Genomic DNA, 24,331 nt, shown 5'->3' with positions numbered 1-24,331 from the left:
CCACTAAGTCTGGTCTTTGTGAATTTGAATTTTGATCTATATTTTTCTTCTGCCTCTGTCTGGGACTCTCAGTTGTGATCCCTGTCAGAGCGGTTGGTGATAGTAGCTGGGCACCACCTAGTTCTGCTGGGCCATAGGAAATTTTAAAAGAATGTATTTTCAGAATGAGGCATAAAACACTGGGTTCCCACTCCTTCTCATCATATCTTAAAGGAAAACATCCAAAATGTTAAACATCATATATGAGAATGTCAGAAACAAAAAATAAGCTTTAACTTACTAGGTAAAGTTACCTGTTTTATTTGTATATGTTATTTGGTGTAGGCGTTCCTCAAAATCACTTGTAGAAAAGACGTAGCAAATTTTTTACCATCAATATTCAAATTGTGTAGTTTTAAAACTCATTTTTTTAAATAATTTTCCCAAGAAATGTGAATGCTGGGTTGCATTTACTTGAGGCCTTTGCTGTGAGCGTATTTCCCAAATAAACACTTTTTTAAAGTAAGTACATTAAGGAACTTTAATACAGAAAAGCATTGATACAGGCCTTAAGACCTTGGGCCAATAGAACATCCACCATCTTCTAGGGGCATTTTCTTTTAGGTCCCAGCCTTGCAGTGAAGAGGGGTCCTGGAGATGAGTATGTGAACGCTGGATTTCCTATTCATTGTACAAAGTACAGCGGAATGTGTGGCTCTAATATTAGTATACAGAATATGACAACAAAGCCATTTTTCTACGCAAAGAAGGAAACTGCATTTCTTCTTTTTTGAGAAAACAAAATTTGATGACTTCCTTCCTGGTGCCCTGTTGGCTTGATGGAGTTACTGCAGCTTCTAAAAATAACTGAATATTCCATAAGGTGACTAACACCTCTGGGTCAGGATCAGTATCTCCTTATACCTTGTACATGATGTCCACATAAGAATGGATTTGCTTCTATGTCTACAGGCCAAGAGTCTCTAGACTGTAATGCAGGCCCACCAGAGGGCAGCCTCCTGAAATGAAGTACCATAGGTCAACATGAAGTGAATGCTATCACATTCCGTCTGTAAAAATTCACAATATTCAGCCCACTCAGTTCCTCCAAACTTTTTCTGTAACCAGAAGAAGAGGAAATGTGTTTCACAGCTGGCCCAAGAACCAGGTCCCGAAAAATCGTAAGTGTCAAGGATGAATACCAACTCCATGGCTGAGTTGTGACATTCCACAGGAGTGCCTAATTTGGAACAATGTCCAACAGACTCTTTGGCTGTGATGTTGTCAAGATATGAAAGTAGAACATTTGTGTGAAGAAAGATGGTCACTCAGGGTGACAACCCATTCATTCCACAGTGAGAAACTGAACTCATCAATTATAAACTTTCATTGAGTGAGCTACTCAGAGTCTGTTCTCCCTAGAATTAACTCGTTTAACATGGGCAACACTTCTAATCCAAAAAGATACTAAAATTTTTAAGTATGCCTTTGGTAATTCAAAACACTTAGCCACCCAAATGCTTGCTATAATTGTCAACAACTCAGTTTCCACACCAAAAGATGGCTGCCGAGTTGGCCCCTGATTCATGGCGATCCCATGTACAATGCAACGAAATGCTGCCCAGTCCTGTACCATCCCCATGACTGGTTGCAAATCAAATTGCTGTGATCCATAGGGTTTTTACTGGCGAATTTCAGAAGTAGATTGCCAGGCCTTTCATCCTAAAGCAAGCTTTATCTCTTAATAAATACGACCTATTTAAAAATTCATAGTTTGAACCATTCTTAAAAGAAAAGACTATCTGTTCTGCAATTAAAAAACAAGCCAACCAGTCCCTCTGTTTTGTTTTAAAATTCCTTTTAAACTTTTTAATATATTGATTCCTTTTAGTTCTGTACTTACAACTGACACCTTCATTTAACATTTTGTACCATATGTACAGTATATGAAGTTGTTATATATTCACTTTTCAGGTTTACCTCAGGTGTAGTTCTAGATTTCTGACAGCCCCCAGGAAGTCTGGGACTCTGTCTCAAAGTTAAAGCAGTTTTGAGGGGTTAGAGTTATGACTCCAGCCTTCGTCCGATTTTCAAATTGTTCTACTCTCATTCATATGGTACCTCAATCTCAGTAAGCCCTGCAATACAAATTTTAATTAAATCTACCTTGAGAGTACAGGTATAAGCACCAAATTCATCCTTGCTTGGGAGAATAGAATCAGAATTTTGTAAAATACTTGGAAACTTACCATGATCAATTGCGGATAAGACAAAAGGTCAATAAAGTATGCCAATATTCCTTCTACTGTTCCATCACTGGTCTGAATTCTCCCAAATAAGAGATAATTCCTGGGATCCTATAAGGATCTGGGATTTATACTAAGGAAAACAGATGCCCCCGTCTCAAGGGTCCAATTTGGTATATTTTGACCAAGGCCCCCTCCTAAGTCTGTCCCTTAATGGGAAACCATAGGAAGTCATATGGGCTCTATACAATAAATGGACTGTATAGTAATCATTCCATGAAACTAGTTTTTATGGACTTATAATTAAGAGGTCTAGGGAAACTGTTGTTGTTGGGTGTCATTAAGCCAATTCCAACTCACAGTGACCCTACAGGACAGAGCAGAACTGCCCCATAGGGTTTCCTAGGCTGTAATCTTCACAGAAGCAGATAACTATGTCTTTTCTCCTGCAAAGCAGCTGGATGAGTTCCAACCGTTGACCTTTCGGTTAGCAGCCGAGCACTTAACCATTGCTTAACCATTTTAAATAATGAACCAGCCTGCCTCCACCCTGAAATAGAATGAAACTTACCGATACTTCACGAGTGATCTGTTAATACTTTCACGGTGGTACTTATATTTCACAAAGGTCAGAATTCTTGGTTAAATAAGGTGGCAAATTGACTCAAAAAATTGAGGAAAAAAGAAAGCATTTAAAACCATATGTTTATACTGAAAAAGTAAAAGACATTATGGTGATGGATTCTAGCCCTGTCTCTGCATCTATAACACAAAACTCTGTGTCATTTAACATATATGTTCAGATTTAACATCTCTTAAAATAGGCTGCAGTTTTTCCCAGATATGGGGCAGTATTAAGATATTTAAGTAGTAATTACTCTTCCTGAAAACTGGAAAGTTCATTCTCTCTCTCCCTCTGTCTCTTACACACACACACACACACACACACACACACACACGCACACACACACAAATATTTCCCCTACAGATCCTGCCTAATACATAGAAGATACTAAACAAAGTGTGTCAAATTAGCATGCTTCTGCACACACGTGCATGTCCACACCCATCTCATCCCTTCAGTATTTCTTGGCTTTCCATACTCATTTATAAATTCAATCAAAATTCTGACAAAGGAATGAGGACAGTATCTGTACTTTCAATGTACTTGTGGCACCATCTTGTGGTGGTTTTGTTGTGTTGCATTTTCAAGTTCAATTTCTCAAGTTCTTCCAACATGTCTAGGAAAATGCATTAGAGGATAAATTTGACATTTTAAATATACATGGTATGCAGTATAAGAAATTTGGCCCATGTATTTAAAAACTCACATGCATCTTTCTGTAGTCATGATACACATATCATAGTGTCCTGACCCTAGAAGCTGCTTCATACCAGTAACTGTTTTTTGAATATAGAATAGGAATGAAAATATGAGATTACTAGAAGGAGGGAAAAAACAAACAAAGAGACAAAAATGAGGACCCCGGGGTATCAAGGAGGAGCATAGACTATAGCAGCAAAAAAAGAAAAAAAAGACAGTACACAATGCTCCAACTGACAACCCCTTTTCCAATCTTGCTCTCCATTCCTACTTTCAAACCATTACCTCCACTTCCTGCTGCAAAATCCCCTGGTTTCATCACCCTTATACTTCTCTCCCCTTGCAAACGTGTCCTCATCTTAAAATCTGTTTAAGTTCAACTTAAAATTTTAAAGACAAATAGAAGATGCCACTGCTCACATTAAGAGTCACAGTCTGTCTTAGGCTGGGTTCTCTAGAGAAGCAAAAGCAGTAAAGCATATAAATACATAGAGAGAGAGAGATTTATATCAAGGAAATGGCTCGTGCAGTTGTAGAGGCTGGAACGTCCAAGTTTGTGGGCCAAGATAGAGGCTTCTCCTGGTTCACGTACCCACAGGGTCTGGCAAACCCAAGATCGGCTCTTGCTCACAGGCTTCGAAGATCAACAAATCCCAAGATTGGCAGGCCAAGACCACAGGTAAGCTGCTAGCTCAAGTCCCAAGAACTGGAGGTCAGACAAACAGGAGCCGGCTGCAGAATCCAGCATGAGCAAAAAGCCCTTGAGCCTTGCCAGAATGTCCGCTTATGTTCGATGTAGGCCACAGGCCCAGGGAAACTTCTTTTCAACTGATTGGCTACTCACAGAAGATCCCATCATGGGGGTGATCACATATCCAATCTCAACAGAAAAGTGATCACAACATTATACTACTGCCAAAACACTGAGAACCATGGCCTAGCCAAATTGACACATCACAGAGTCTCTTGAATTTGGGCTGGCCTTGTGACTACCTCTGACCTAAAGAATGCAGTGGTTACAGCTTCGACTCTTGTTGTTTTGCAATATTGATCTGACCACTGTGTCATGAAGCCTATTCTACCTCCTTGAAGAGGAGAGATCCCTGGCGAGAAAAATACAGTCTACAACCAGCACCAGCTGCGAGACACATGTGTGAGGCCAATGTAGACTATCCAACCCAGTTGTTCTGCCACCTGCCTTCAGCTGCATGAGTGACTACTGGTGAGTTCAGGAGAACCACCCAGCTGAGTCCAGCCCAAATTGCTCGACAAGAATCATGATTAAAATGAAGAATTGTTATTAAAATTTTTCTAAGGTTTCTGCCTACCTTCCCAAACTTACCTTGTGTTTCTCTGTAATTCCCTCAATGAGTTCTAGCCACATCTCAGTTTTTTAGATATGCCAAGCTTTTTCGCAGCTTAAGATTTTGAACATTCTCTTCATTTTCTCTGGATCACTTTTCCCCACTCTTTGCATGACTAACTCCTTTTTAGTCTTAAAAATCCAACTTAAATGAGAATTAGAAATTCCTTTGGAATTAAATGAAGGCAAGGCATGTCAGTGATAGTGTAATAACCATATGCCTACAAGGAAGACCAGTTAATACGACTATTATTCAAAGTTATGCACCAAATCACTAATGCTAACAATGAGGAAATTCAACATTTTTACCAAATTCTGCAGCCTGAAATTGATCAAACATACAATCAAGATGCATTGATAATTACTGGTGATTAGAATGTGAAAGTTGGAAACAAAGAAGGATTGGTAGTTGGAAAATATGGCCTTGGTGATAGAAATGACACCAGAGATGGCATGATAGAATTTTGCAAGACCAATAACTTCTTTGTTGCAAATACCTTTTTCAACAACATAAATGGCGACTATACATGTGGACCTCACTGTATGGAAAACACAGGAATCAAATTGACTACATCTGTGGAAAGAGACAATGGAAAAGCTTACTATCATCAGTCAGAACAAGACCAGGAGCCAATTGCAAAACAGATGATCAATTGCTAATATGCAAGTTCAAGTTGAAGTTGAAGAAAATTTGAAAAACAGTCCATGAAAACCAAAGTACGACCTTGAATACATCCCACCTGAATTTAGAGACCATTTCAAGAATAGATTTGATGCATTGAACACTAACGACTGAATACCAGATGAGTTGTGGGATGACATCAAGGACATGACACATGAAGAATGCAAAAGATCATCAAAAATACAGGAAAGAAAAAGACCAAAATGAATGTCAGAAGAGATTCTGAAACTTGCTCTTAAATATAGAGTAGCTAAAGCAAATGAAGAAATGAAGTAAAAGAGCTGAACGGAAGATTTCAAAGGATGACTTGAGTGAACAAAGTAAGGTATTATAATGAAATGTGCAAAGACCTGGAGCTAGAAAACCAAAAGGGAAGAACACGCTCAGCATTTCTCAGGCTGAAAGAACTGAAGAAAAAATTCAAGCCTGGAGTTGCAATATTGAAGGATTTATGGGCAAAATATTGAAAGATGCAGGAAGCATCAAAAGACGATGGAAGGAATACAGAGACACTGTACCAAAAAGAATTAGCTGACATTCAATCATTTCAGGAGGTAGCATACGATCAAGTACCAATGGTATCGAAGGAAGAAGTCCAAGCTGCGCTGAAGGCATTGGCGAAAAACAAGCATCCAGAAATTGATGGAATATCAGTTGAGATGTTTCAACAAGTGGATGCAACACTGGACGAGCCCACTTGTCTATGCCAAGAAATTTGGAAGACAGCCACCTAGCCAACCAACTGGAAGAGATCCATACTAGTGCCCATTCCAAGAAAGGTGATCCAACCGAATGCAGAAATTATCAAACAATAACATTAATATCACATGCAAGTAAAATTTTACTGAAGGTCATTCAAAAATGGTTGCAACATACAGGGAACTTCCAGAAATTCAAGCCAGATTTAGAAGAGGACGTGGAACCAGGGACATCATTGCTGATGTCAGATGGATCTTGGCTGAAAACAGAGAATACCAGAAAGATGTTTACCTGTGTTTTATTGACTATGCAAAGGCATTCTATTGTGTGGATCATAACAAATTATGGATAACATTGCAAAGAATGAGAATTTCAGAACACTTAATCATGCTTACTCAGAACCTGTAGATAGACCAAGAGGCAGTCATTCAAATAGAACAAGGGAATACTGCATGGCTTAAAATCAGGAAAGGTGTGCATCAGAGTTGTATCCTTCACCATATTTATTCAATCTGTAAGCTGAGCAAGTAATCCAAGAAACTGAACTATATGAAGAAGAATGCAGCATCAGGATTGGAGGAAGACTCATTAACAACTTGCGATATGCAGATGGCACAATCTTGCTTGTTGAAAGTAAAGAGGACTTGAAGCACTTACCGATGAAGATCAAAGACTACAGCCTTCAGTATGGATTACACCTCAACATAAAGAAAACAAAAAGCCTCACAACTGGACCAATAAGCAACATCATGATAAATGGAGAAAATACTGAAGTTGTCAAGAATTTCTTTTTACTTGGGTCCACAATCAATGCCCACAGATGCAGCAGTGTAGAAATCAAACAACACACTGCATTGGGCAGATCTGCGGCAAAAGGCCTCTTTAAAGTGTTAAAAAGCAAAGATAATTTGAGGATCAAAGCGCACCTGACCCAAGCCATGATATTTTCAATTGCCTCATATGCATGCAAAAGCTGGACAATGAATAAGGAATATCGAAGATTTGATGCCTTTGAATGGTGTTGACAAAGAATATTGACTATACCACGGACTGCCAAAAGAATGAACAAGTCTGTCTTGGAAGTATAGTCAGAGTTCTCCTTGGAAGCGAGGATGGTGAGACTTGGTCTCACGTACTTTGGACATGTTATCAGGAGAGACCTGTCCCTGGTGAAGGAAATTATGCTTGGTAAAGTATAGGGTCAATAAAAAAGAGGGAGACCCTCAATGAGACAGATTGAGACAGTGGCTGCAACAATAAACTCAAACACAGCAAGGATTGTGAGAATGGCACAGGACCAGGCAGTGTTTCGTTCTGTTGTACACAGGGCCGCTATGAGTCAGAACCAACTCAACAGCACCTAACAACAACAACAACAAGGCATGTTAAGTTAGCATGCAAATGGAAAAAATAACATTAAATAATAAGGAAAGAGCTCTGAATTTTTTTCATTTTTACTTAGAAAACAATTTGCTGTAAAAAGTTATGAAAGATAATATAGAATGGGGGATAGGGCCTCACTTTGAATCTTTCTGTGGCTTTAGGGAAGTCCTCTCAATCTCTCTCTCAGTTTCCTTATCTATAAAGGGATGATAATCATACATACCTTAACTGGGTTATGAGGCCAAGTCATTATTTCAGTCTTTTCATGATAACCTGTAACTCCCAGTGCACCTCAAATCACGTTCCGGTGTGTTTTACCACAATTCACCAGAACCTCCATGCTCTCAGCTTGACGTTTCAGAGCTGCAAATATTATTTGTACCAAACTGCTGCCAGAGGCAGCATCAAAGATCCCCCCTAAGAGAAAACCTCCCTCCAATACTGAAGTAATGTGGATTCCAAAAAGTTCCAGGATTAAATCAATCTCCACTGTAATTTCCTGGGTTGACTTGATTCTCCAAGAAAGACACAAACTTTCCTTGAGAACACAGGGTGAATAAAGTGTAAATTAACTTTTATTATTCCACTTGACAAATTACCTACTTCTGATTAAAAGGGGGAGAGCATCAGAGTATCACGTCTCACTGGATGGTATGTGGGGTAACCTCTGAACAGTAAAAGCTGGTCTTAATTCATCAACAGGATGCATCTGGAAAGAGAACTTAATGCCTATGTTTTCTAATTTAACTTCCACATCAGGTCCACTATCTGAACAGTAACCAGTAACAACAAATTTGGCAATTTTTGCCCAAACTGGCATATGTCCACAAATGGACCTTGGCCTATTTAGGTAGGCTATGGTTCCAGTGGAAGTTGAATTCACTGAGTCACTGAGGTGTTATTTTGGTCTGCTCGTTTTATTTAATGCTGCTGGGGCTCCCACTGGTCCCTGCTGGTGCTAGCAAAGGGGTTTCATCAGGCCAGGACATCAGGTGTCTCTTGGTGGGGGAGGAATGTGGTGGGATCCCCTCTTTAGTGGCTTCTACTCCCTACCCCTCCACTGCTCTGGCATCTCTGATTAGGGGAGGAGACTCTCAGAACTCCAAGGACAAAGAGTCTTAGGCCTGATGGGGAAGGAAAGTGCTTCCCCTAGCCACTTACTTTTGGTGGGACTCTCAATCAGTGGTGTCACCTAATGTTTCCCTGTTCGGCCTGGGGGAGGAATGAGCCTACCTAGCCTGTCTTCTTTTGCTATGTTGGAGGTCAAGAAATGCTTTGTCTAAGTGACCTGCTTCTGTTGGATTGGGGCAGCGGGGGTGGGGGCAATGCAAGACAGACTGATGCTGGGCTGTTCCTCTAGTCCTGGGATGCCAAACTAGATTACCTCCTTGCTATCATCTTTGTTTATCTCTTATGCTATGCCCAGGGTCTACAGTTGTACTTTGCGAGAGGAGCAGGGAAAAATGAGTCTGCCCTGTCTTGTCTGGAACAGAAGTCGATTATGATGTTTTGAAGAACACATTGGCAACTATATGAATCAGGGTCCAGAAAGGAAAACAGAAACCACTCTAGGCAATTTAAACAGGGGGAATTTAATACAGGGATTTGGTTATACAAGTGAAAGAAGATCTGAGAAACCAAACGGTACAGTGAATGAACATGGAGATTAGCAACAGGAAGAAGCCACTTCCTTGGCCAGAAGGGAAAAGAAGGAGGTAGTGTTACCAGAGCCCAGCAGGCTGGGTTACCCCACAGAAGCTGAAACTTTGGCAGCCTGTCCAGCTGAAATTAGAGTCACAGGCAAATGTATCCACGGAGAGACACCACCCTAGATACAAGGAGTAACAATAAATGCCCTTGATGCTCCCTTCCTTCTTTCCTTCCTCTAATCTCCTGACTGCCTTCCAGTGGCCAAAGGTATCAGGAAGCCAGCTGGCAAGGAAGCCTGGGAAATACATTGTTGTTGTTGTGTACTGACGAGTTGATTCCAACTGATAATAACCCTATAGGACAGAGGAGAACTGCCCCATAGGGTTTCCAATGCTGTAATCTTTACAGAAGCAGACTGCCACATCTTTCTCTTGCAGAGAGGCTGGTGGGTTCAAACTGTCAACCTTTCAGTTAGTAGCTGAGTGCTTAACCATTGCACCACCAGGGCTCCTTCTGGGAAACATAACCCTGTTGCCGTCGAGTTGATTCTGACTCGTAGCGACCATATAGAACACAGTATGATAGTTCATAAATGACAGAGAAAGAGACAGGAAAGGAATGTATAAAAAACAAAACATCTACCATTTGCTTTGCGGTTATTCCATGTCCTTAATTAAATGACTCTACTATTATTCAACAATAAACACAAATGACACACTGCACAGAAAGATCCTATTGCACAACATACTTTGATTTTCAACTCTCAACTTTCAATATTTAGATTATTTAATTCATGAATTATATATTTAGTTTCATTTTTAATAACATAAAAGGAATGTGGATCTCAATTACAAATTCAGATTTAGAAGAAATCCAAATGTTTTTATAGCTGAATTTAATTTCTAGTACAAACTCCATCCCATATGGTGATAGAAACTTCATTTCAGGCTGTTGAAAGTGTCTCTTTCCCCACAATTGCATCTAGATTTGGGGTGGGGTACAGAGGATGCTTATGGGCTTACATGGTACCAAGGCACAGACAGCTGTATGGCCTGGTTGTCATTTCTACACACAGACATCTGCTGAGACGTCCTTATTTCTGTCTTGCATTTGGTTATTAGCTCATGCAGGCACTGTGGGATGATCCCTTGTTCCCAACTATGAGGGATGTTTAGGTCAGTCTGTACATCACTCATGGCACACAGGAAACATTCTCTTGCCACTGCCCCCATTCAACTGCAGGAAATGCTGTTTCCTGGCTCCGAGGTGTGCCTCGGTGGCTCCCAGGCTCACCCAGCAGACCCTATGCTCACTAAACCCACGAGAAATCATGGAGACTGCCTTGGACCCATCTGCCTATCCTTTCTGGGGTCAGGAACACCAGGGTCTTACTATCTTTGTAGATCCTACGAGGGATGGACTCACACAACTACTATGTCCAGACCCCAGACAGGTCTGTGGATTGTTTTTTCCACTAATCCCTTGGGACTGGATGGGGGAAGGAGCAGAAGAAGTTATCAAAGTTCTCTTTGCTCCCCCTCTTATTCTCTCTTCTGCAGTCCAGAGAATTTTTACATTGTTTTGCCAGGTGATAGGGCTGGGAAAGGAATTTTGCTGCTACTCATCAGGAATCCCTCTCTCAGGGGGAAAAAAAAAATTACATTTATAAATTTACACACATACATAGCAGAGCAATTTTAGGTGCAGGGTAAAAATCCTCCTATTGCTCCAGCAGCTGAGATCTAAATGTTCTGTAAACACCCTGAATTCTAAGATCAGAGGAAGAACTGACAGCGTTTAGGCATTAGTCACTTCTCCATAGGGCTTTTTCGAGTAGGTTTTACTAAGAAAAATAGACCAAGTCTCAACCACCACCATATAAACCCCACTCCACCCCCATCAGTCTCATTACTATAAGAAAAAAACTAACAGGGGAAAGGGAAAGTTAGCTTCTTAAGTTAGCATTTCATGGGAAGGATATCTCTACTAATTCATTTTTCCCCTTTGGAGAGGGGACGGGCTACTAGTTTCCTCCTTAAAGCCAAGCAATGAGCAGGAAGAGGAGATTGGCATTTTGTTCCCTGATTGGGTGTCTGTCTGTCCCAGACTTGCCCCTGTGCTACCTGAACAGGAAGATATATGTGGAGGGAAGCTACTCACACCCTATTCCATCTTTACCTTCCTGAGACCCAGCAGTTCCTGGTGTTCAAGAGGAATGTTAGATGTCAGATAGCTGCTACATGTGCCCACAAGCCCCAAGAGTTGGTACATAGATGGGAATAGAGGATGCAATCTTTCTAGGGCTGCCACAGTGTGGGAGAAAGAGGCACACAGGGCCAAGGAATGGAGGCTTTTGCTACAAGCTGCGAGTAAGCTGGAAGATGCAGTTAAATTTTGCAAAGGGCCCCCAATGCCTAAGGGACCACTTAGAGGGAGCCCTTCATCCACAGGGTCTGTTAGACCACCTGTGACCCACAAATACAGCCAGAATAACAATCAGCAACCAAGAAGAGCATTGCAACCTTGCCAAGGCTGTCAGGCAAGAAAAGCTCCACCCCTCATCCCTCCATGGTTCACCACCACCTGTGCTGAAGGGTGGTGCCAAGGAGGGGCAGACTGAGAGTAGACTGTGCCCCTGCCCTCCACTCTCAGCTCCAGATTCTGTGTAGCCAACTCTTAATTTGGCTATGAGACGGATGTTTATATAAATAGAACTGAACCTTCTAAACCAAAAAGACTCCTTCTGAATACACAAAAGTGAGAAGTTACGGGCTGAGAGGGTGTTAAGGGACCTGCTACACAGCAGGAAACAGAAGTTTGATAGATCAAAGCTGAGGAAAGTGATTGGAAAAATAAAACCATGTCAGGTCTGCTCCTCATTGAATTGAGGCTTTAGTAGATATACATGCACGTGGACATAGAAGCGCACTGAGGTAAAGTCTGCTTTATATCCTGCTGTTTTACTTAGCATTATATAATAGATGATTGTCCCATCATTAGGTATTCTTCAGAAATATCATTTTAAAGAATTATTGTTTCTATCATTCATCTATGGAGCCTGCTGGCACTTAGAGCTTGCCTGCTAAACAAGAGGTCAGCAATTGGAATCCACCAGCCGCTCGCTCCTTGCAAACCCTATGGGTCAGTTCTACTCTGTCCTATAGGGTCGCTATGAGTCGGAATCGACCCAGCCTCAATGGGTTTGGTTGTTGGTTTTTATCATTCATCTAGGGGAGCCTTAGTGGCACAGTGGCTGAGTACTCGGTTGCTAACCATAAGTTAGCATTTCAAACCCACAGTCGCTCTGTGGGAGAAAGATGTGGCAGTCTGTTTTCGTAAAGATTACAGCCTTGAAAATCCTATGGGGCAGTTTTACTTTGTCCTATAGGGTCGCTGAGTCAGTATTGGCTCCACCACAATGGGTTTGGTTTATCATTCATCTTTTAAGGGAACTATAATGTATTTAACCTTTCTACTATTGGATATCCAGGATACATCTAATATTTTGGAATTAAACATGTCATTATCATATCTGTAAATATATCTATGCTTAATTTCTATTTCCAAAGAGGAGACATTATTATACCTATTTTTTTCAGCTGAGGATTAATGCTAACCACCTTCAGAGGTTAAGTGACTTGTCTTCATCATATGTTAAATCCAAGTCTTCTGAGAGTGGATAACTGACTATATTATATGAAAATTGTCCTTATGCCTAATGTGGTGTTGTTGTTAGGTGCCATCGAGTTGCTTCCGACTCATAGTGGTCCTGTGCCATCTTCACAATCGTTGCTATGCCTAACGTACAACTTGAAAAGCTGTCTTATTTTCTTACCCATTTTACTATATGTAAATATACTGTGTTACACTACATGACGAGCTATGTTTTATTTATAGAACAGAACCATAATATTCTGTGTATGTTTTAGAGATCCCTGGGTGGCACAAGTGGTGTGCGATCAACTACTAACCTAAAGGATGACTTCTGAACCCACCCAGTGGAACCATGAAGAAAGGCCTGGTGATCTGCTTCCATACAGACTAAAGCCAAGAAAATCCTATGGAGCTCAGTTTTACTCTGTAACACATGGGGTCTCTGTAAGTCGGAATCAACTTGATGGTAACAGGTTTGGTTTTTGGTTTTCAAATCTCATCAAAGCAAGACAGTTTGCTCTAATAACAATTATTAATGGCCACAAGTATATTATAACATGTAGGTCTAAATTTTACCTGTGTTATACTGCATTGTAGGGAAATACTGATTAACGACTTCACTATCAATTGAACATAGTTGGAACCCTGGATCTGCCACTTCTATACTACATGAATCTGGGAAAATTATTTTATCTCTCAGATCCTGGTCTGTGAATTGGGGATAATTATAGCTGATGAGAGAATTAAGAGAAAATTCATACTGAGTGCATAGCACTAGGACATGGCACATAGAAAATGTTCAATTAATATTATCTACTTTTATTACTATTTATTAGAGGCTGCAGGTTAACCACAATTTAGGTATAGGTATACAGGAAGTCCCTGGGTTACGAAAGTTCAACTTACATAGAACCAACTACTGTAAAGCCTATTATATTAAAAATTCAAGGTACAGTACCATACAATCCAGCTATCCCGCTCCTTGGAATATATCCTAGAGAAACAAGAGCCATCACATGAATAGATATACGCACACCCATGTTCATTGCAGCACTGTTCACAATAGCAAAAAGATGGAAGCAACCCAGGTGCCCATCAAAGGACGAATGGATAAACAAATTATGGTATATCCACACAATGGAATATTATGCAACAATAAAGAACAATGATGAAGCTGTGAAACATCGTATAACATGGTGGAAGCTGGAACTTACTATGCTGAGTGAATTTAGTCAGTCATAGAAGGACAAATACTGTATAGACCACTATTATAAGAACTCAAGAAAAGGTTTAAACACAGAAGAAAACATTCTTTGATGGTTACGGGGGTGGGGAGGAAGGGTGAGGGTTATTCACTAAGTAGATAGTAGATAAGAATCATCTTAGGTAAAGGGAAGGACAGCACACACTACAGGGGAAGCCAACACGACTGGAATAAACCAAAGCTAAGAGGTTCCTCAATACAATCAAATACTTTGAGAGACAGAGTAGCAGGGATGGCAGGTCTGGGGACCATGCTTTCAGGGGACATCTAGGTCAACTGGCGTAACAAAGCTTATTAAGAAAATGTTCTGCATCCTACTTTGGTGAGTGGTGTCTGGGGTCTTAAAAGCTTGCAAGCGGCCATCTAAGATGCATCAATCGGTCCCAACCCACCTGGAGTAAAGGAGAACGAAGAACACCAAAGACACAAGGAAAGTATTAGCCCAAGAGACAGAATAAGCCACATAAACCAGAGACTTAATCAGCCTGAGACCAGTGTCCGGCTACCACCAATGAACGTCCTGACAGGGAACACAACAGAGAGTCCCTGATGGAGCAGTAGAACGATGGGATGCAGAACTCAAATTCTAGTAAGAAGACCAGACTTAGTGGTCTGAGACTGGAGGCACCCCGGGAAGCATGGCCCCTGGACTCTCTATCAGCCCAGAACTAAAACAATTTCCAAGGCCAACTCTTCAGACAGGGATTGGACTGGACTGTGGGACATAAAGTGATACTTGTGAAGAGTGTGCCTCTTAGCTCAAGTAGATACAAGAGACCAAAGGGGCGGCTTCTATCCAGAGGTGAGATGGACAGGCAGAGAGAGTTAAGAGCTGGTTGAATGTTCATGGGGAATCAGGGGTGGAGGGGAGGAGTGTGCTGTCGCAGAACGGGTAAGCGGTTGGGGTCTCATAACAATGTATGTAAAAAAAAAAAAACTGTATGGGAGACTAACTTGAAATGTAAACTTCATTTAATTACAACATTTAAAACAAAAAAAGGAAAAATTCGAGGTACATACAATGTTCATAATAACAAATGGGCGCTATTTGTGACATGCATCAAAACATCATTATTACCGTATTATTATGTTAAAGATGTTTTAGTGTGTCTGGAAGTGTTTCTTTAATGATTTTTATGCATAGAAAGGTATACTATAGCCTATATATTAAGACAAACATTTGACTAACTGATGTTAGATATGGACTGTACCTAACTGTTCCGACTTACTTACAAATTTGACTTAAAGACAGACTTAGGAATGGAGCTCATTCATAATTCGGAGGTTGCCTATAATACATAATAATTACATAGGTGTGATTCAAACCTTTACTCAGGCCACTGTTCAGTCCCTGATTTCAATTAGTTAGTTTTTAACTTAACACTAACTATATTTTAATATGTAAATATAGATACATTCATGCATCTGTGAATATTTGTAATAATCATAATAATAAATACATGGAAAATGGAAAAAATAATTTTTCACTGTTATCAGTGTGTATCCTATACCCTGTTCTTTCATAGCACATTAAGTACTAACTGGAAAAAACAGTTAAAAAAATTAAAACATATACTGAGTAAAAAGTATTTATATTTAACAGAGCCCTCTTGCACGCGCACGCACACACACACACAATTTTCACTGAAGCTTAACATGGATCATGACATAACTTTGCAAAATGCCAACAAGCGGCTTCTCTGTCATCTAACTTCAAGTCGAGTTCTCATTACCAGAGCAAAAACTTGCTAGAGTGGAATTTGGAGCTCTTCCACCACATTTAGAAGGAGACTTATCTTTGGCCTCCTACGTAAACCGGGGTAGGATGACCACATTTTTATAGAAATATTCACTGTGAATAACAGTAAATTTCACATTTTGCTTTAGTTCTGCCACAGTGAAGGCATCCAATGAACAGGAACGTAGGGGAGGAAGGGCTGCCCAAGGATAAGATAAAGAATTTGAAAGACTGTTTAGAAGTCAGGGCCGATGCTGGAATGCCAAAATTCCTAAGCTTCTGCCTCTATCCAGCCCACAGGAAAAAGTGAGAGGCAAGTGAAAGTAATTACTGGTGCCTGAGCTCAGAGGTGAGCATTGCTGGTTTTGGCAATGCCTGTTCCTATTGTTAGAACACCACCAGCACACTGCTGGCACCTCCATAAAAGAATATGACAACTCCAACATGCAAGATTAATGCTCCTTTCCTGCATGATGAGATGTTATAAATAAAGCTGAAGCTTTTTATATAATACCAAGTAGTATGTTATCCAATAGAAAGCAGATGAAGGAAACCAAAGAAAACCTAGTTTTCCAAAGGAGGAAAATTTGATCTCACTGATCTATCTTAAACATATTTCAAAATACATAGGGAAATGTTCACACACTATGAGGGTATGGGAAGTCCATACTCTAATATATAAATTTTGTATGTATAGAGATAGATATATAGATATATACAGAGAGATATGTATATAATAATAATAAATATACTGAGAAGTGACAAACAGCTCCTGGGTTTTACCTGTAGGGAAAAGAGTACATATTACTGTAATGGTAGTTTAAGGCTAAAGACAAGTTTTACTCTAAATCCTTCACTGCTAGAACAGAGCCATTATCTCCCAGAAGTCAATGGAACCCCCAGGCCCTCCTTCCTACCTGTGCTGGTGTTGGTGCTGGGGCTGTCCAGCGGTGGCCCCAAGCCCTGAGCTGGAGGTGGGGGCTGCCCATCGCTCAGCTGTTTTACTCGCTTGCGGTGGGATTTGCCGTTGTAGTGGACTTGGGCCTGGGCTGCAGAGTTCAGCTGGATGTTGCAGACTTCACAGAAGGAGAACAAAATTTTCTTTTTCTCTTTACTCAGCTGGTCCTCAGAACTGTCGTTCTTTATCCCTTTTTCTTCAAAGCCCCGTAGAAAAGTTGCCATATTCACAATTCCATCTTTAAGGTGGTTGTCAGGGCTAAAGGGATACTTCATACCTGAAAAACAAAAATAGTAAAACTGCTTATGAAATTATATGTGCCTTGTTGCTTTCTAATATGATTACAATTAACTTTCATGGTGTGGTTTAAGCTAAAATTCTCCCAGCTACCCAGTGGCCACTCCTGAAAAAAGTCATCAAAAAGTACCTTACTGAGTAAATATGGTCTTTGCACATGCTGTTCCCTCTGTCTGGAGTACTTTCTACCCTCCCCTCCTCCTTCCTCCCATCACCTCTTACCCCCTTAGCCCTTTTTAACTTCTGCCCCATCATATATTTTGGTTGGAGAATTACTCCCTCCAAGGAACCTGTTATGACCTGGAGGTCCCAGTTATATGCTCGAACAGTACTCTGTGACCTCCCTTCACTTATCAGGGTATGCATTTCACATGTATTTGAGCAATTGTTTAATTTATGTCTGTCTCCCTGCTAGAGTACAAGCTCTGTGAGGCCAGTGACCTTGTCCCTGGAAACTCCTTAGGCTGATAACTGCACGTTTTGCATAGCAGTCATTCAAATATCTGTGGAAGAAATTGAGGGAGGGAGGAAAACGGAAGGAAGGAAAGAATAAATGATGTTATGAATGCAGAACTGTAAAAACTATGTATGTGTAGGCACATATGTATATACAATATACACACACCAGCACACATGTAAACAGATATGTGCCCTAACCTGGAAAGGAAGTGAATAACAAAGGCCAAAACATAGTATGTCTGTAACTTACATTGAGTTCTCTTCCAAAAGCCCCGTTATAAGTCTGCCAATGGAAATTTGAACATATATTCTTACGGAAGTAGTGAGGCAAATGGTTTTTAGACTTCCAGATTAGCCCATAAACATCAATTTAATCTCTGATGAAGTTGAAACACAGAACATCTGCAATACAAAATAACAGAAATATAATACTATGGTAAATTAGTAATTGAAAGAAAAAGAGTAAAATAGAATACGATATAATCTCAAGTGCTGATTTCTTTTTAACTTATTTAAAGGACATAGTGATGAATTAAAACCTAAGTGAAAATTTCAAAGGGGACTTTCCAGTCCTCAAGAACCTTGGATGATGAAGATTGTCTTGGGTTTTTATTTTATTCAGTTCCACTTTAAAATATATATTTTTCTTTGTGTTTAATATCATTATTACCAGCATGTTCATACTTACCAGTGTGATTATGACAATGATTTTGGTTCTTAACTAGAATAAAGATACTCACATAGGGGAAAGGGGAGAGCAATATTCAGGAAATGACTGGGCAAAAATTAAGGGAAAAGGAATATGTATGAGAAAGAATCGGCTGAAGTGGAATAGTTCTATGCCATAAGGGATGAAAAATTCAGATAAAGGAAGGATCATAGCTTGTGAGGGATTTATGCCTATGGGGAAAAACTTAGAGGGGTTAAAAGATATGTGTACCTCAGCCTTTGAGTAGTTCTATTGATTCAAGCTATCTTGGAATTGTATGGGAAGGAAGGAGCAACCAGAGACTAGTCCATATTTGATGTGTTCACAAACCAAATGCTTATAACTCAGAAAGTGAGTTATAGCACAGGGTATAGCCATAAAGAAAGACATTATTCCACTGTATAATATGCCAAGAAGATCTCCTTTTTTGAGGCCATACACTCTTTTGCAAAGTTTCATATTTTCCATACACCACAAACTAAATATAAGTTTCAGAGTGTGATTAGGATATTTCTAAATTGATATGCAAAACCTATCTGTCCCATGTTGTACTTTATCCTGATGCCACCATTTTAAGGGACTCTATTGCATGAAATTTTCTAAATAAATCCCTTCCTTTCAGCTTTCCACAAAAGCAGTTTTCTTAAAATATATCATAGTAGTTAACTGAACAAATTGATAAAGAGACAAATAAATTTTATAATGAGTTCATCACGATATTGTGCCCTGCTTAGGCAACTAACCCATTATAAAACGTAAGGAAAATCAAAAACCTGTAACCTTGCAAAGCCAGATTAGGCATCATCTCACTGAATCATTGAAACCTAAGTGTCATATTTCAACTCAAGCCACCAAGATCCTTGACTCAGCTGAGGACTGATGACACTTTCATTTGAAAATGTAATCTCTTTGTAGGTTGCTGGCCTTGTCCGTGCTGTCAATTAACACATGGAATTTCACAGAAGAGGAGCCCTGTTGGTGCAGTCGTCAAGGGCTGGGCTGCTAACCCAAAGGTCAGTGGCTCAAACTCACCAGCTGCTCCAAGGGAAAAGATGTGGCAGTCTGCTTCCATAAAGATTACGGCCTTGGAAACCCTATGGGGCAGTTCCACTCTGTCCTATAGGGTCGCTAAGAGTCAGAATTGACTCAGCGGCAGCAAGTTTGGTTTTCGGTTTTGGATGTGCATTTCAGATAAACTAGGATTAAAAATCCTATATGCTTAATATATGCTCCCTGTTCTACATCACTGCCAGGAAGCTAGAGCCCATATTCAATTCTCAGGAGGTGAGTCCAGCTCTCATTTCCTGCTTTGTAGAATTTCCCTGAATGACCTCACTTTGCCTCTGCTTCCTCCTGGTTCTCCTGGGCTTCTTTGGTTCAGTCTTCCATAGGTTCCCAATGTCTACCTAGAACTGAATTGGATGTGCCATGACCTTGTTTGGACCTCATTCCTGATTGCAGGTAACTCCCTTTCCTCCCAGTCAGAAAGTTTTTATTGCAAGTGTCACAATAGTATATTCCACTTAACCCTTCCTGGGAGCCTTGTTGAAAATACATATTTGGAAAATTAAGTACAGGTATGCGTCACTTAAGGTTCACGATACGTTCTGTGAAATAGAACGTTATGTTATTTGGACTTGTGTGAACACCATATTGAAACCTTACGGGAGCCCGCTTCTGGTTGTCCTTGTCATTGCCGCCGCCGCTGCTGCTGCTGCTGCTGGAGCTGCTGGCGAAGGTTGGAGGAACAGGCGCCTGCGGGTGTAGTCGCTGAGAGGGCGGCAGTGGGAGCCGAGCAAGAGGAAGTGAGTGAGGAAGGAGCGGAGCGTGCCCAGTCCTGCCCGCCTGCCTGAACAGCAGGAGCAGCCCGGGCCCCACAGCCTTTGCCACCACATGCCTGCCTGCCTGCCTGCCTGCCAGACAAAGCCCAGATACCCCGTGCCCAGAGCCATTTCCTCTGCCTTACCTGCCTGTATCCCACCTGTGGTCCAGCGCTGCAAGAGTCTGAGTTTGGGGTCTTTAAAATCATTAGGGGGAAAAAAATACACAAAAGGAGAGCTGCTTTCCCTTACAAAAGAAAAGAAATATGGGACCACGGACATATATGCAGCTGAAAAAGACATTAAGAGACTCATACCTGTATATGTAAGAATAATTTTTCTAAAGCTGACATTTAGAAATATCTGAGAAATTTTAATTTAGAAAAACCTATTCACAAAGAAAACCGTTTCATTGGACAGTATATTGTCGTGGCATTTGTAGTAAAAATAATGATCAAATTTATATAACATGACCATATCATTAATCAGCCATATCAGAACACTTTTGCCCAGGAAAAATCCTAAACTGAGCAGGATACCTGGTCAATAGGTGCTAGCTGGGGAAGATACATTCCAGGCAAAATGGAGCTCGTGGTCCTCCTCTGCTTATGCTTACAACACACTGCTTTATGACATGAGGCCTTTAAACATAAATCAAACCTTTGAAAGCAAAAACTCATCCTAGGCTGTTCACATGCACTTTCTCCATATTTTTTAATATTAAGAAATAAACCTTGAAATCTTATGATTTCTCTAAAGAGCCAACAACTAGATTTTACTGCTATTTTATATCTAGTAGAATATACCTAAAATATACTTGCCTTGAATGCATCTATAATTGAAAATTTAAAAGAAACTCCTTTTTGGAAAATAAAACTGATAAAAAAAAACTTGAACTAGTAGTGTTTTATTATTTTTTGAATTAATTTGCATTTTTATTACAAAACTAATGTGTTTATTCTCTCGAATTTGTCTATAGATTCAATCCAATCTTAAATACAGGCAGGTTTGTTTTGGAAACTGACAACATGATTCTAAAATTTATATGGAAGTTCAAAGAGCCAAGAATGGCCAAGCCTATTCTGAAGAATAAACTTGGAGGACTTACACTACCATATATCATGGGCTATTCTGAGGCTATCGTAATTAAGACAGTCTGGTTCTGACCCAATGATAAGCAACCTGACCAATGGAACAGAAGAGAGAGTTCAGACACATAGCAACATATACACATACTATCATCTGATTTTGACAAAGGTTTGACAGTGTTGTGGTGAAAGAGCAGTCATTTCAATAAATGGAGTTGGGGTGGTTGGCTATCTACCATATTTTTACACAAATAACGTGAACCTTCTACATTTGTCAACCATGCCCTTCCCCCTAAGGTATTTTTATAAGCGTTGCTATGCCAATTTTTTATATGTTGCTGTAAAAAAAAAAAAAAAACTAGCATAGTGTCTTACAAAAAATACCTTGGGGGGAAGGGCATGGTTGGCAAACAAATGTAGAAGATGTGCATTATTTGTGTGAAAATAGGATATATAAGAAAAAAATTATCTTGACGTTCTCTCACACTATGTATCAATTACAGAAGGACTGCAAATCTAAATATTAATAGTAAAATAATAAAGCTTTTAAAGAAACTGTTATGACTTTGGAGTAGGTAAAGATACAAAAATTATTAACCAATACAAAGAAAATTATAAATTTAAAATGTTTCTTCATCAAAAGAGACCATTAGAGATGTAAAAGGTAACTCACAGAGTAGACAAGTATATCTGCAATACATATACCTAAAAAGTGACTTGTATCCAGAATATATAAAAAGTCCTTCAAATCAATAAGACAGACAACTCAATGGAAAAATGAGCAAAAGCAGGAATTCACAAAAGAGACTATCCAAATAGCCAATAATCATACGGAAAGGCACTCAACCTCATTAGTGATTAGGAGTATACAAATTAAAACCATAAAGTAATAGTACTACAATACCCACTAAAATGGCTAAAATGGAAAAGGCAGAAAATACAAAGTGTTCAGTGAGTATGTGGGACAACCAAAACTCATGCACAGCTGGTGGAAGGACACACCCACTCCTCACTTATCAACATGGTTAGGTTCCAAAGACCAGGTCATCATTCGAAAATCAGCATTATGCGAAAAGGGAGGATGACCACATCAGATCACGAAATGAAGGATGACTGCATCACTATATAACTGCCAAATTACATCATTATATTGCTGCCAAATCACATCATTACATAATTGCCAAAGCACTGAGAATCACGGCTCAGCCAAGTTGGCACATAACCTTAACCACCACAGCCAGCATTACTCTCACCTCATACTTCAGTGTTCATTACTGCCAGACATACGTCTTTAGTGTGCAGAATAGTAGGATAGTAGATGTTTTACTATTGTTGTAAGTACAAAATGTTGATAAACAGATCATTGATAAGTAAGGAGTAGGTATAAATTGGCTCAACTACTTTGGAAAACTGTTTTGCAACATCTGCTAAAGCTGAATATATGCATACTCTATGACCCAGCAATTCAACACTTAGGTACATACCTAAAGAAATGTGTAGATATTTTCACCAAATGTACTTATATTCTTTAGAATGTTCGTAGGAACACTGTTCATAATAGCTCCATATTTAAAAGTACTCACATGATCATCAACAGTAGAATGAGTGAATACACTGTAATATATTCATTAGTGTTATTGATTGAATTATGCCCCCCCAAAATATGTGCTGTAAATTCTAAACTCTATGCTGGTGATTATGATTTCATTAGGGAATAGACTGTCTTTCTTATGTTAATGAGGCAGGACTGGTGTAGGTTGTATCTTGAGTCAATCTCTTTTGAGATATACAAGAGATTAAACAAACAAGTAATACAGAGATGAGGAAAACAAGTAATGCAGAGATGGGGAAAGATAGATGTCAAGATATATGGAGATCTCCAAGGAACCAGGAAGCAGAAGCTGAAGAGATAAGAACCTTCGTCCAGAGCCAACAGAGAAAGAAGGCCTTCCCCTAGAGCCAGTGCTCTGAATACAGACTTCTAGCCTCCTAAACTGTGAGAAAGTAAATTTCAGTTTGTTAAAGCCATCTACTGTGATATTGCTGTTATAGCAGCACTAGATAATTAAGACAGAATTTGCTTTAGAGAAGTGGGAGTGCTGCTCTAACAGATACCTAAAATGTGGAAGTGTTTTGAAATTGGGTAGAGACTGGATGAGCGGGAATCGACTTGACTTTACTAATATTCAAAAGCAAAGATGTCACTTTGAGGACTAACGTGCACCTGACCCAAGCCATGGTATTTTCAATCACCTCATATACATGCAAAAGTTGGACAATGAATAAGGAAGACAGAAGAAGGATTGATGCCTCTAAATTATGGTGTTGGTGAAGAATATTGAATATACCGTGGACTGCCAGAAGAATGAACAGATCTGTCTTGGAAGAAGTACAGCCAGAATGTTCCTTAGAAGCAAGGATGGCAAGACTTTGTTTCATGTACTTTGGACATGCTATCAGGAGGGACCAGTCTCTGGAGAAGGACATCATGCTTGGTAAAGTAGAGGGTTAGCAAAAAAGAGCAGGACCCTCAACAAGATGGTTTGACACAGTGGCTGCAACAATGGGCTCGAACATAACAGTGATTGTGAGGATGGTGCAGGCCCAGATAGTGTTTTGTTCTGCTGTACATAGGGTCACTATGAGCCAAAACTGACTCGACAATACCTAACAACAAAAATAGTAAAAGCCTAGATTGCCTTGAAGAGACTGTTGGTAGAATTATAAGTGTCAAAGGCAATTCCTGTGAGGAGAGCTATGGAGAAAGTCTCTACTGTCTTAGAGAATACATATGGAACCAGCAACAAGATATTGCTAGAAATGTGAACATTAAATATGCTTCTGGTGAGGCTTTCAAAGAAAATTACGAACACATGATTGGACAATGGAGGAAAGGCGATGCTTTTTAAGCAGTGGCAAAGAACTTGCCTGAATTATGTTCAAATATTTGGTAGAAGGTAGAAATTGTAAGTGATGAGCTGGGATATGTGGCTGATGAGATTTCTAAGCAAGATCTTA

At 39.9% G+C, this 24,331-nt stretch overlaps 1 protein-coding gene across 2 annotated transcripts in view; it reads right to left on the bottom strand.

Annotated features, from left to right (window-relative positions):
- The window catches only part of ZNF385B (zinc finger protein 385B), a 439,136-nt gene that overhangs the window by 303,890 nt on the left and 110,915 nt on the right, over positions 1-24,331 (bottom strand). The window contains exons 2-3 of one of the 2 annotated variants that reach the window (XM_023730519.1): positions 17,947-18,098; positions 16,900-17,217 (exon numbers count right to left, since the gene is read on the bottom strand). In XM_023730519.1, coding sequence (XP_023586287.1) covers positions 16,900-17,215 — 316 coding nt within the window. In that variant the 5' untranslated portion in view covers positions 17,216-17,217; positions 17,947-18,098. Of the gene's footprint in view, positions 1-16,899; positions 17,218-17,946; positions 18,099-24,331 lie in introns of those variants that run through there. The other variant, XM_023730518.1, reaches the window with a different exon arrangement.

This window comes from Trichechus manatus, unplaced genomic scaffold, assembly GCF_000243295.1.
Source record: "Trichechus manatus latirostris isolate Lorelei unplaced genomic scaffold, TriManLat1.0 scaffold00037, whole genome shotgun sequence".
In the NCBI taxonomy this organism is placed as follows: Eukaryota; Metazoa; Chordata; class Mammalia; order Sirenia; family Trichechidae; genus Trichechus; species Trichechus manatus.
The sequence above is the reverse complement of the archived record's forward strand: the minus strand, read 5'-3'. Positions and strand labels throughout refer to the sequence as shown.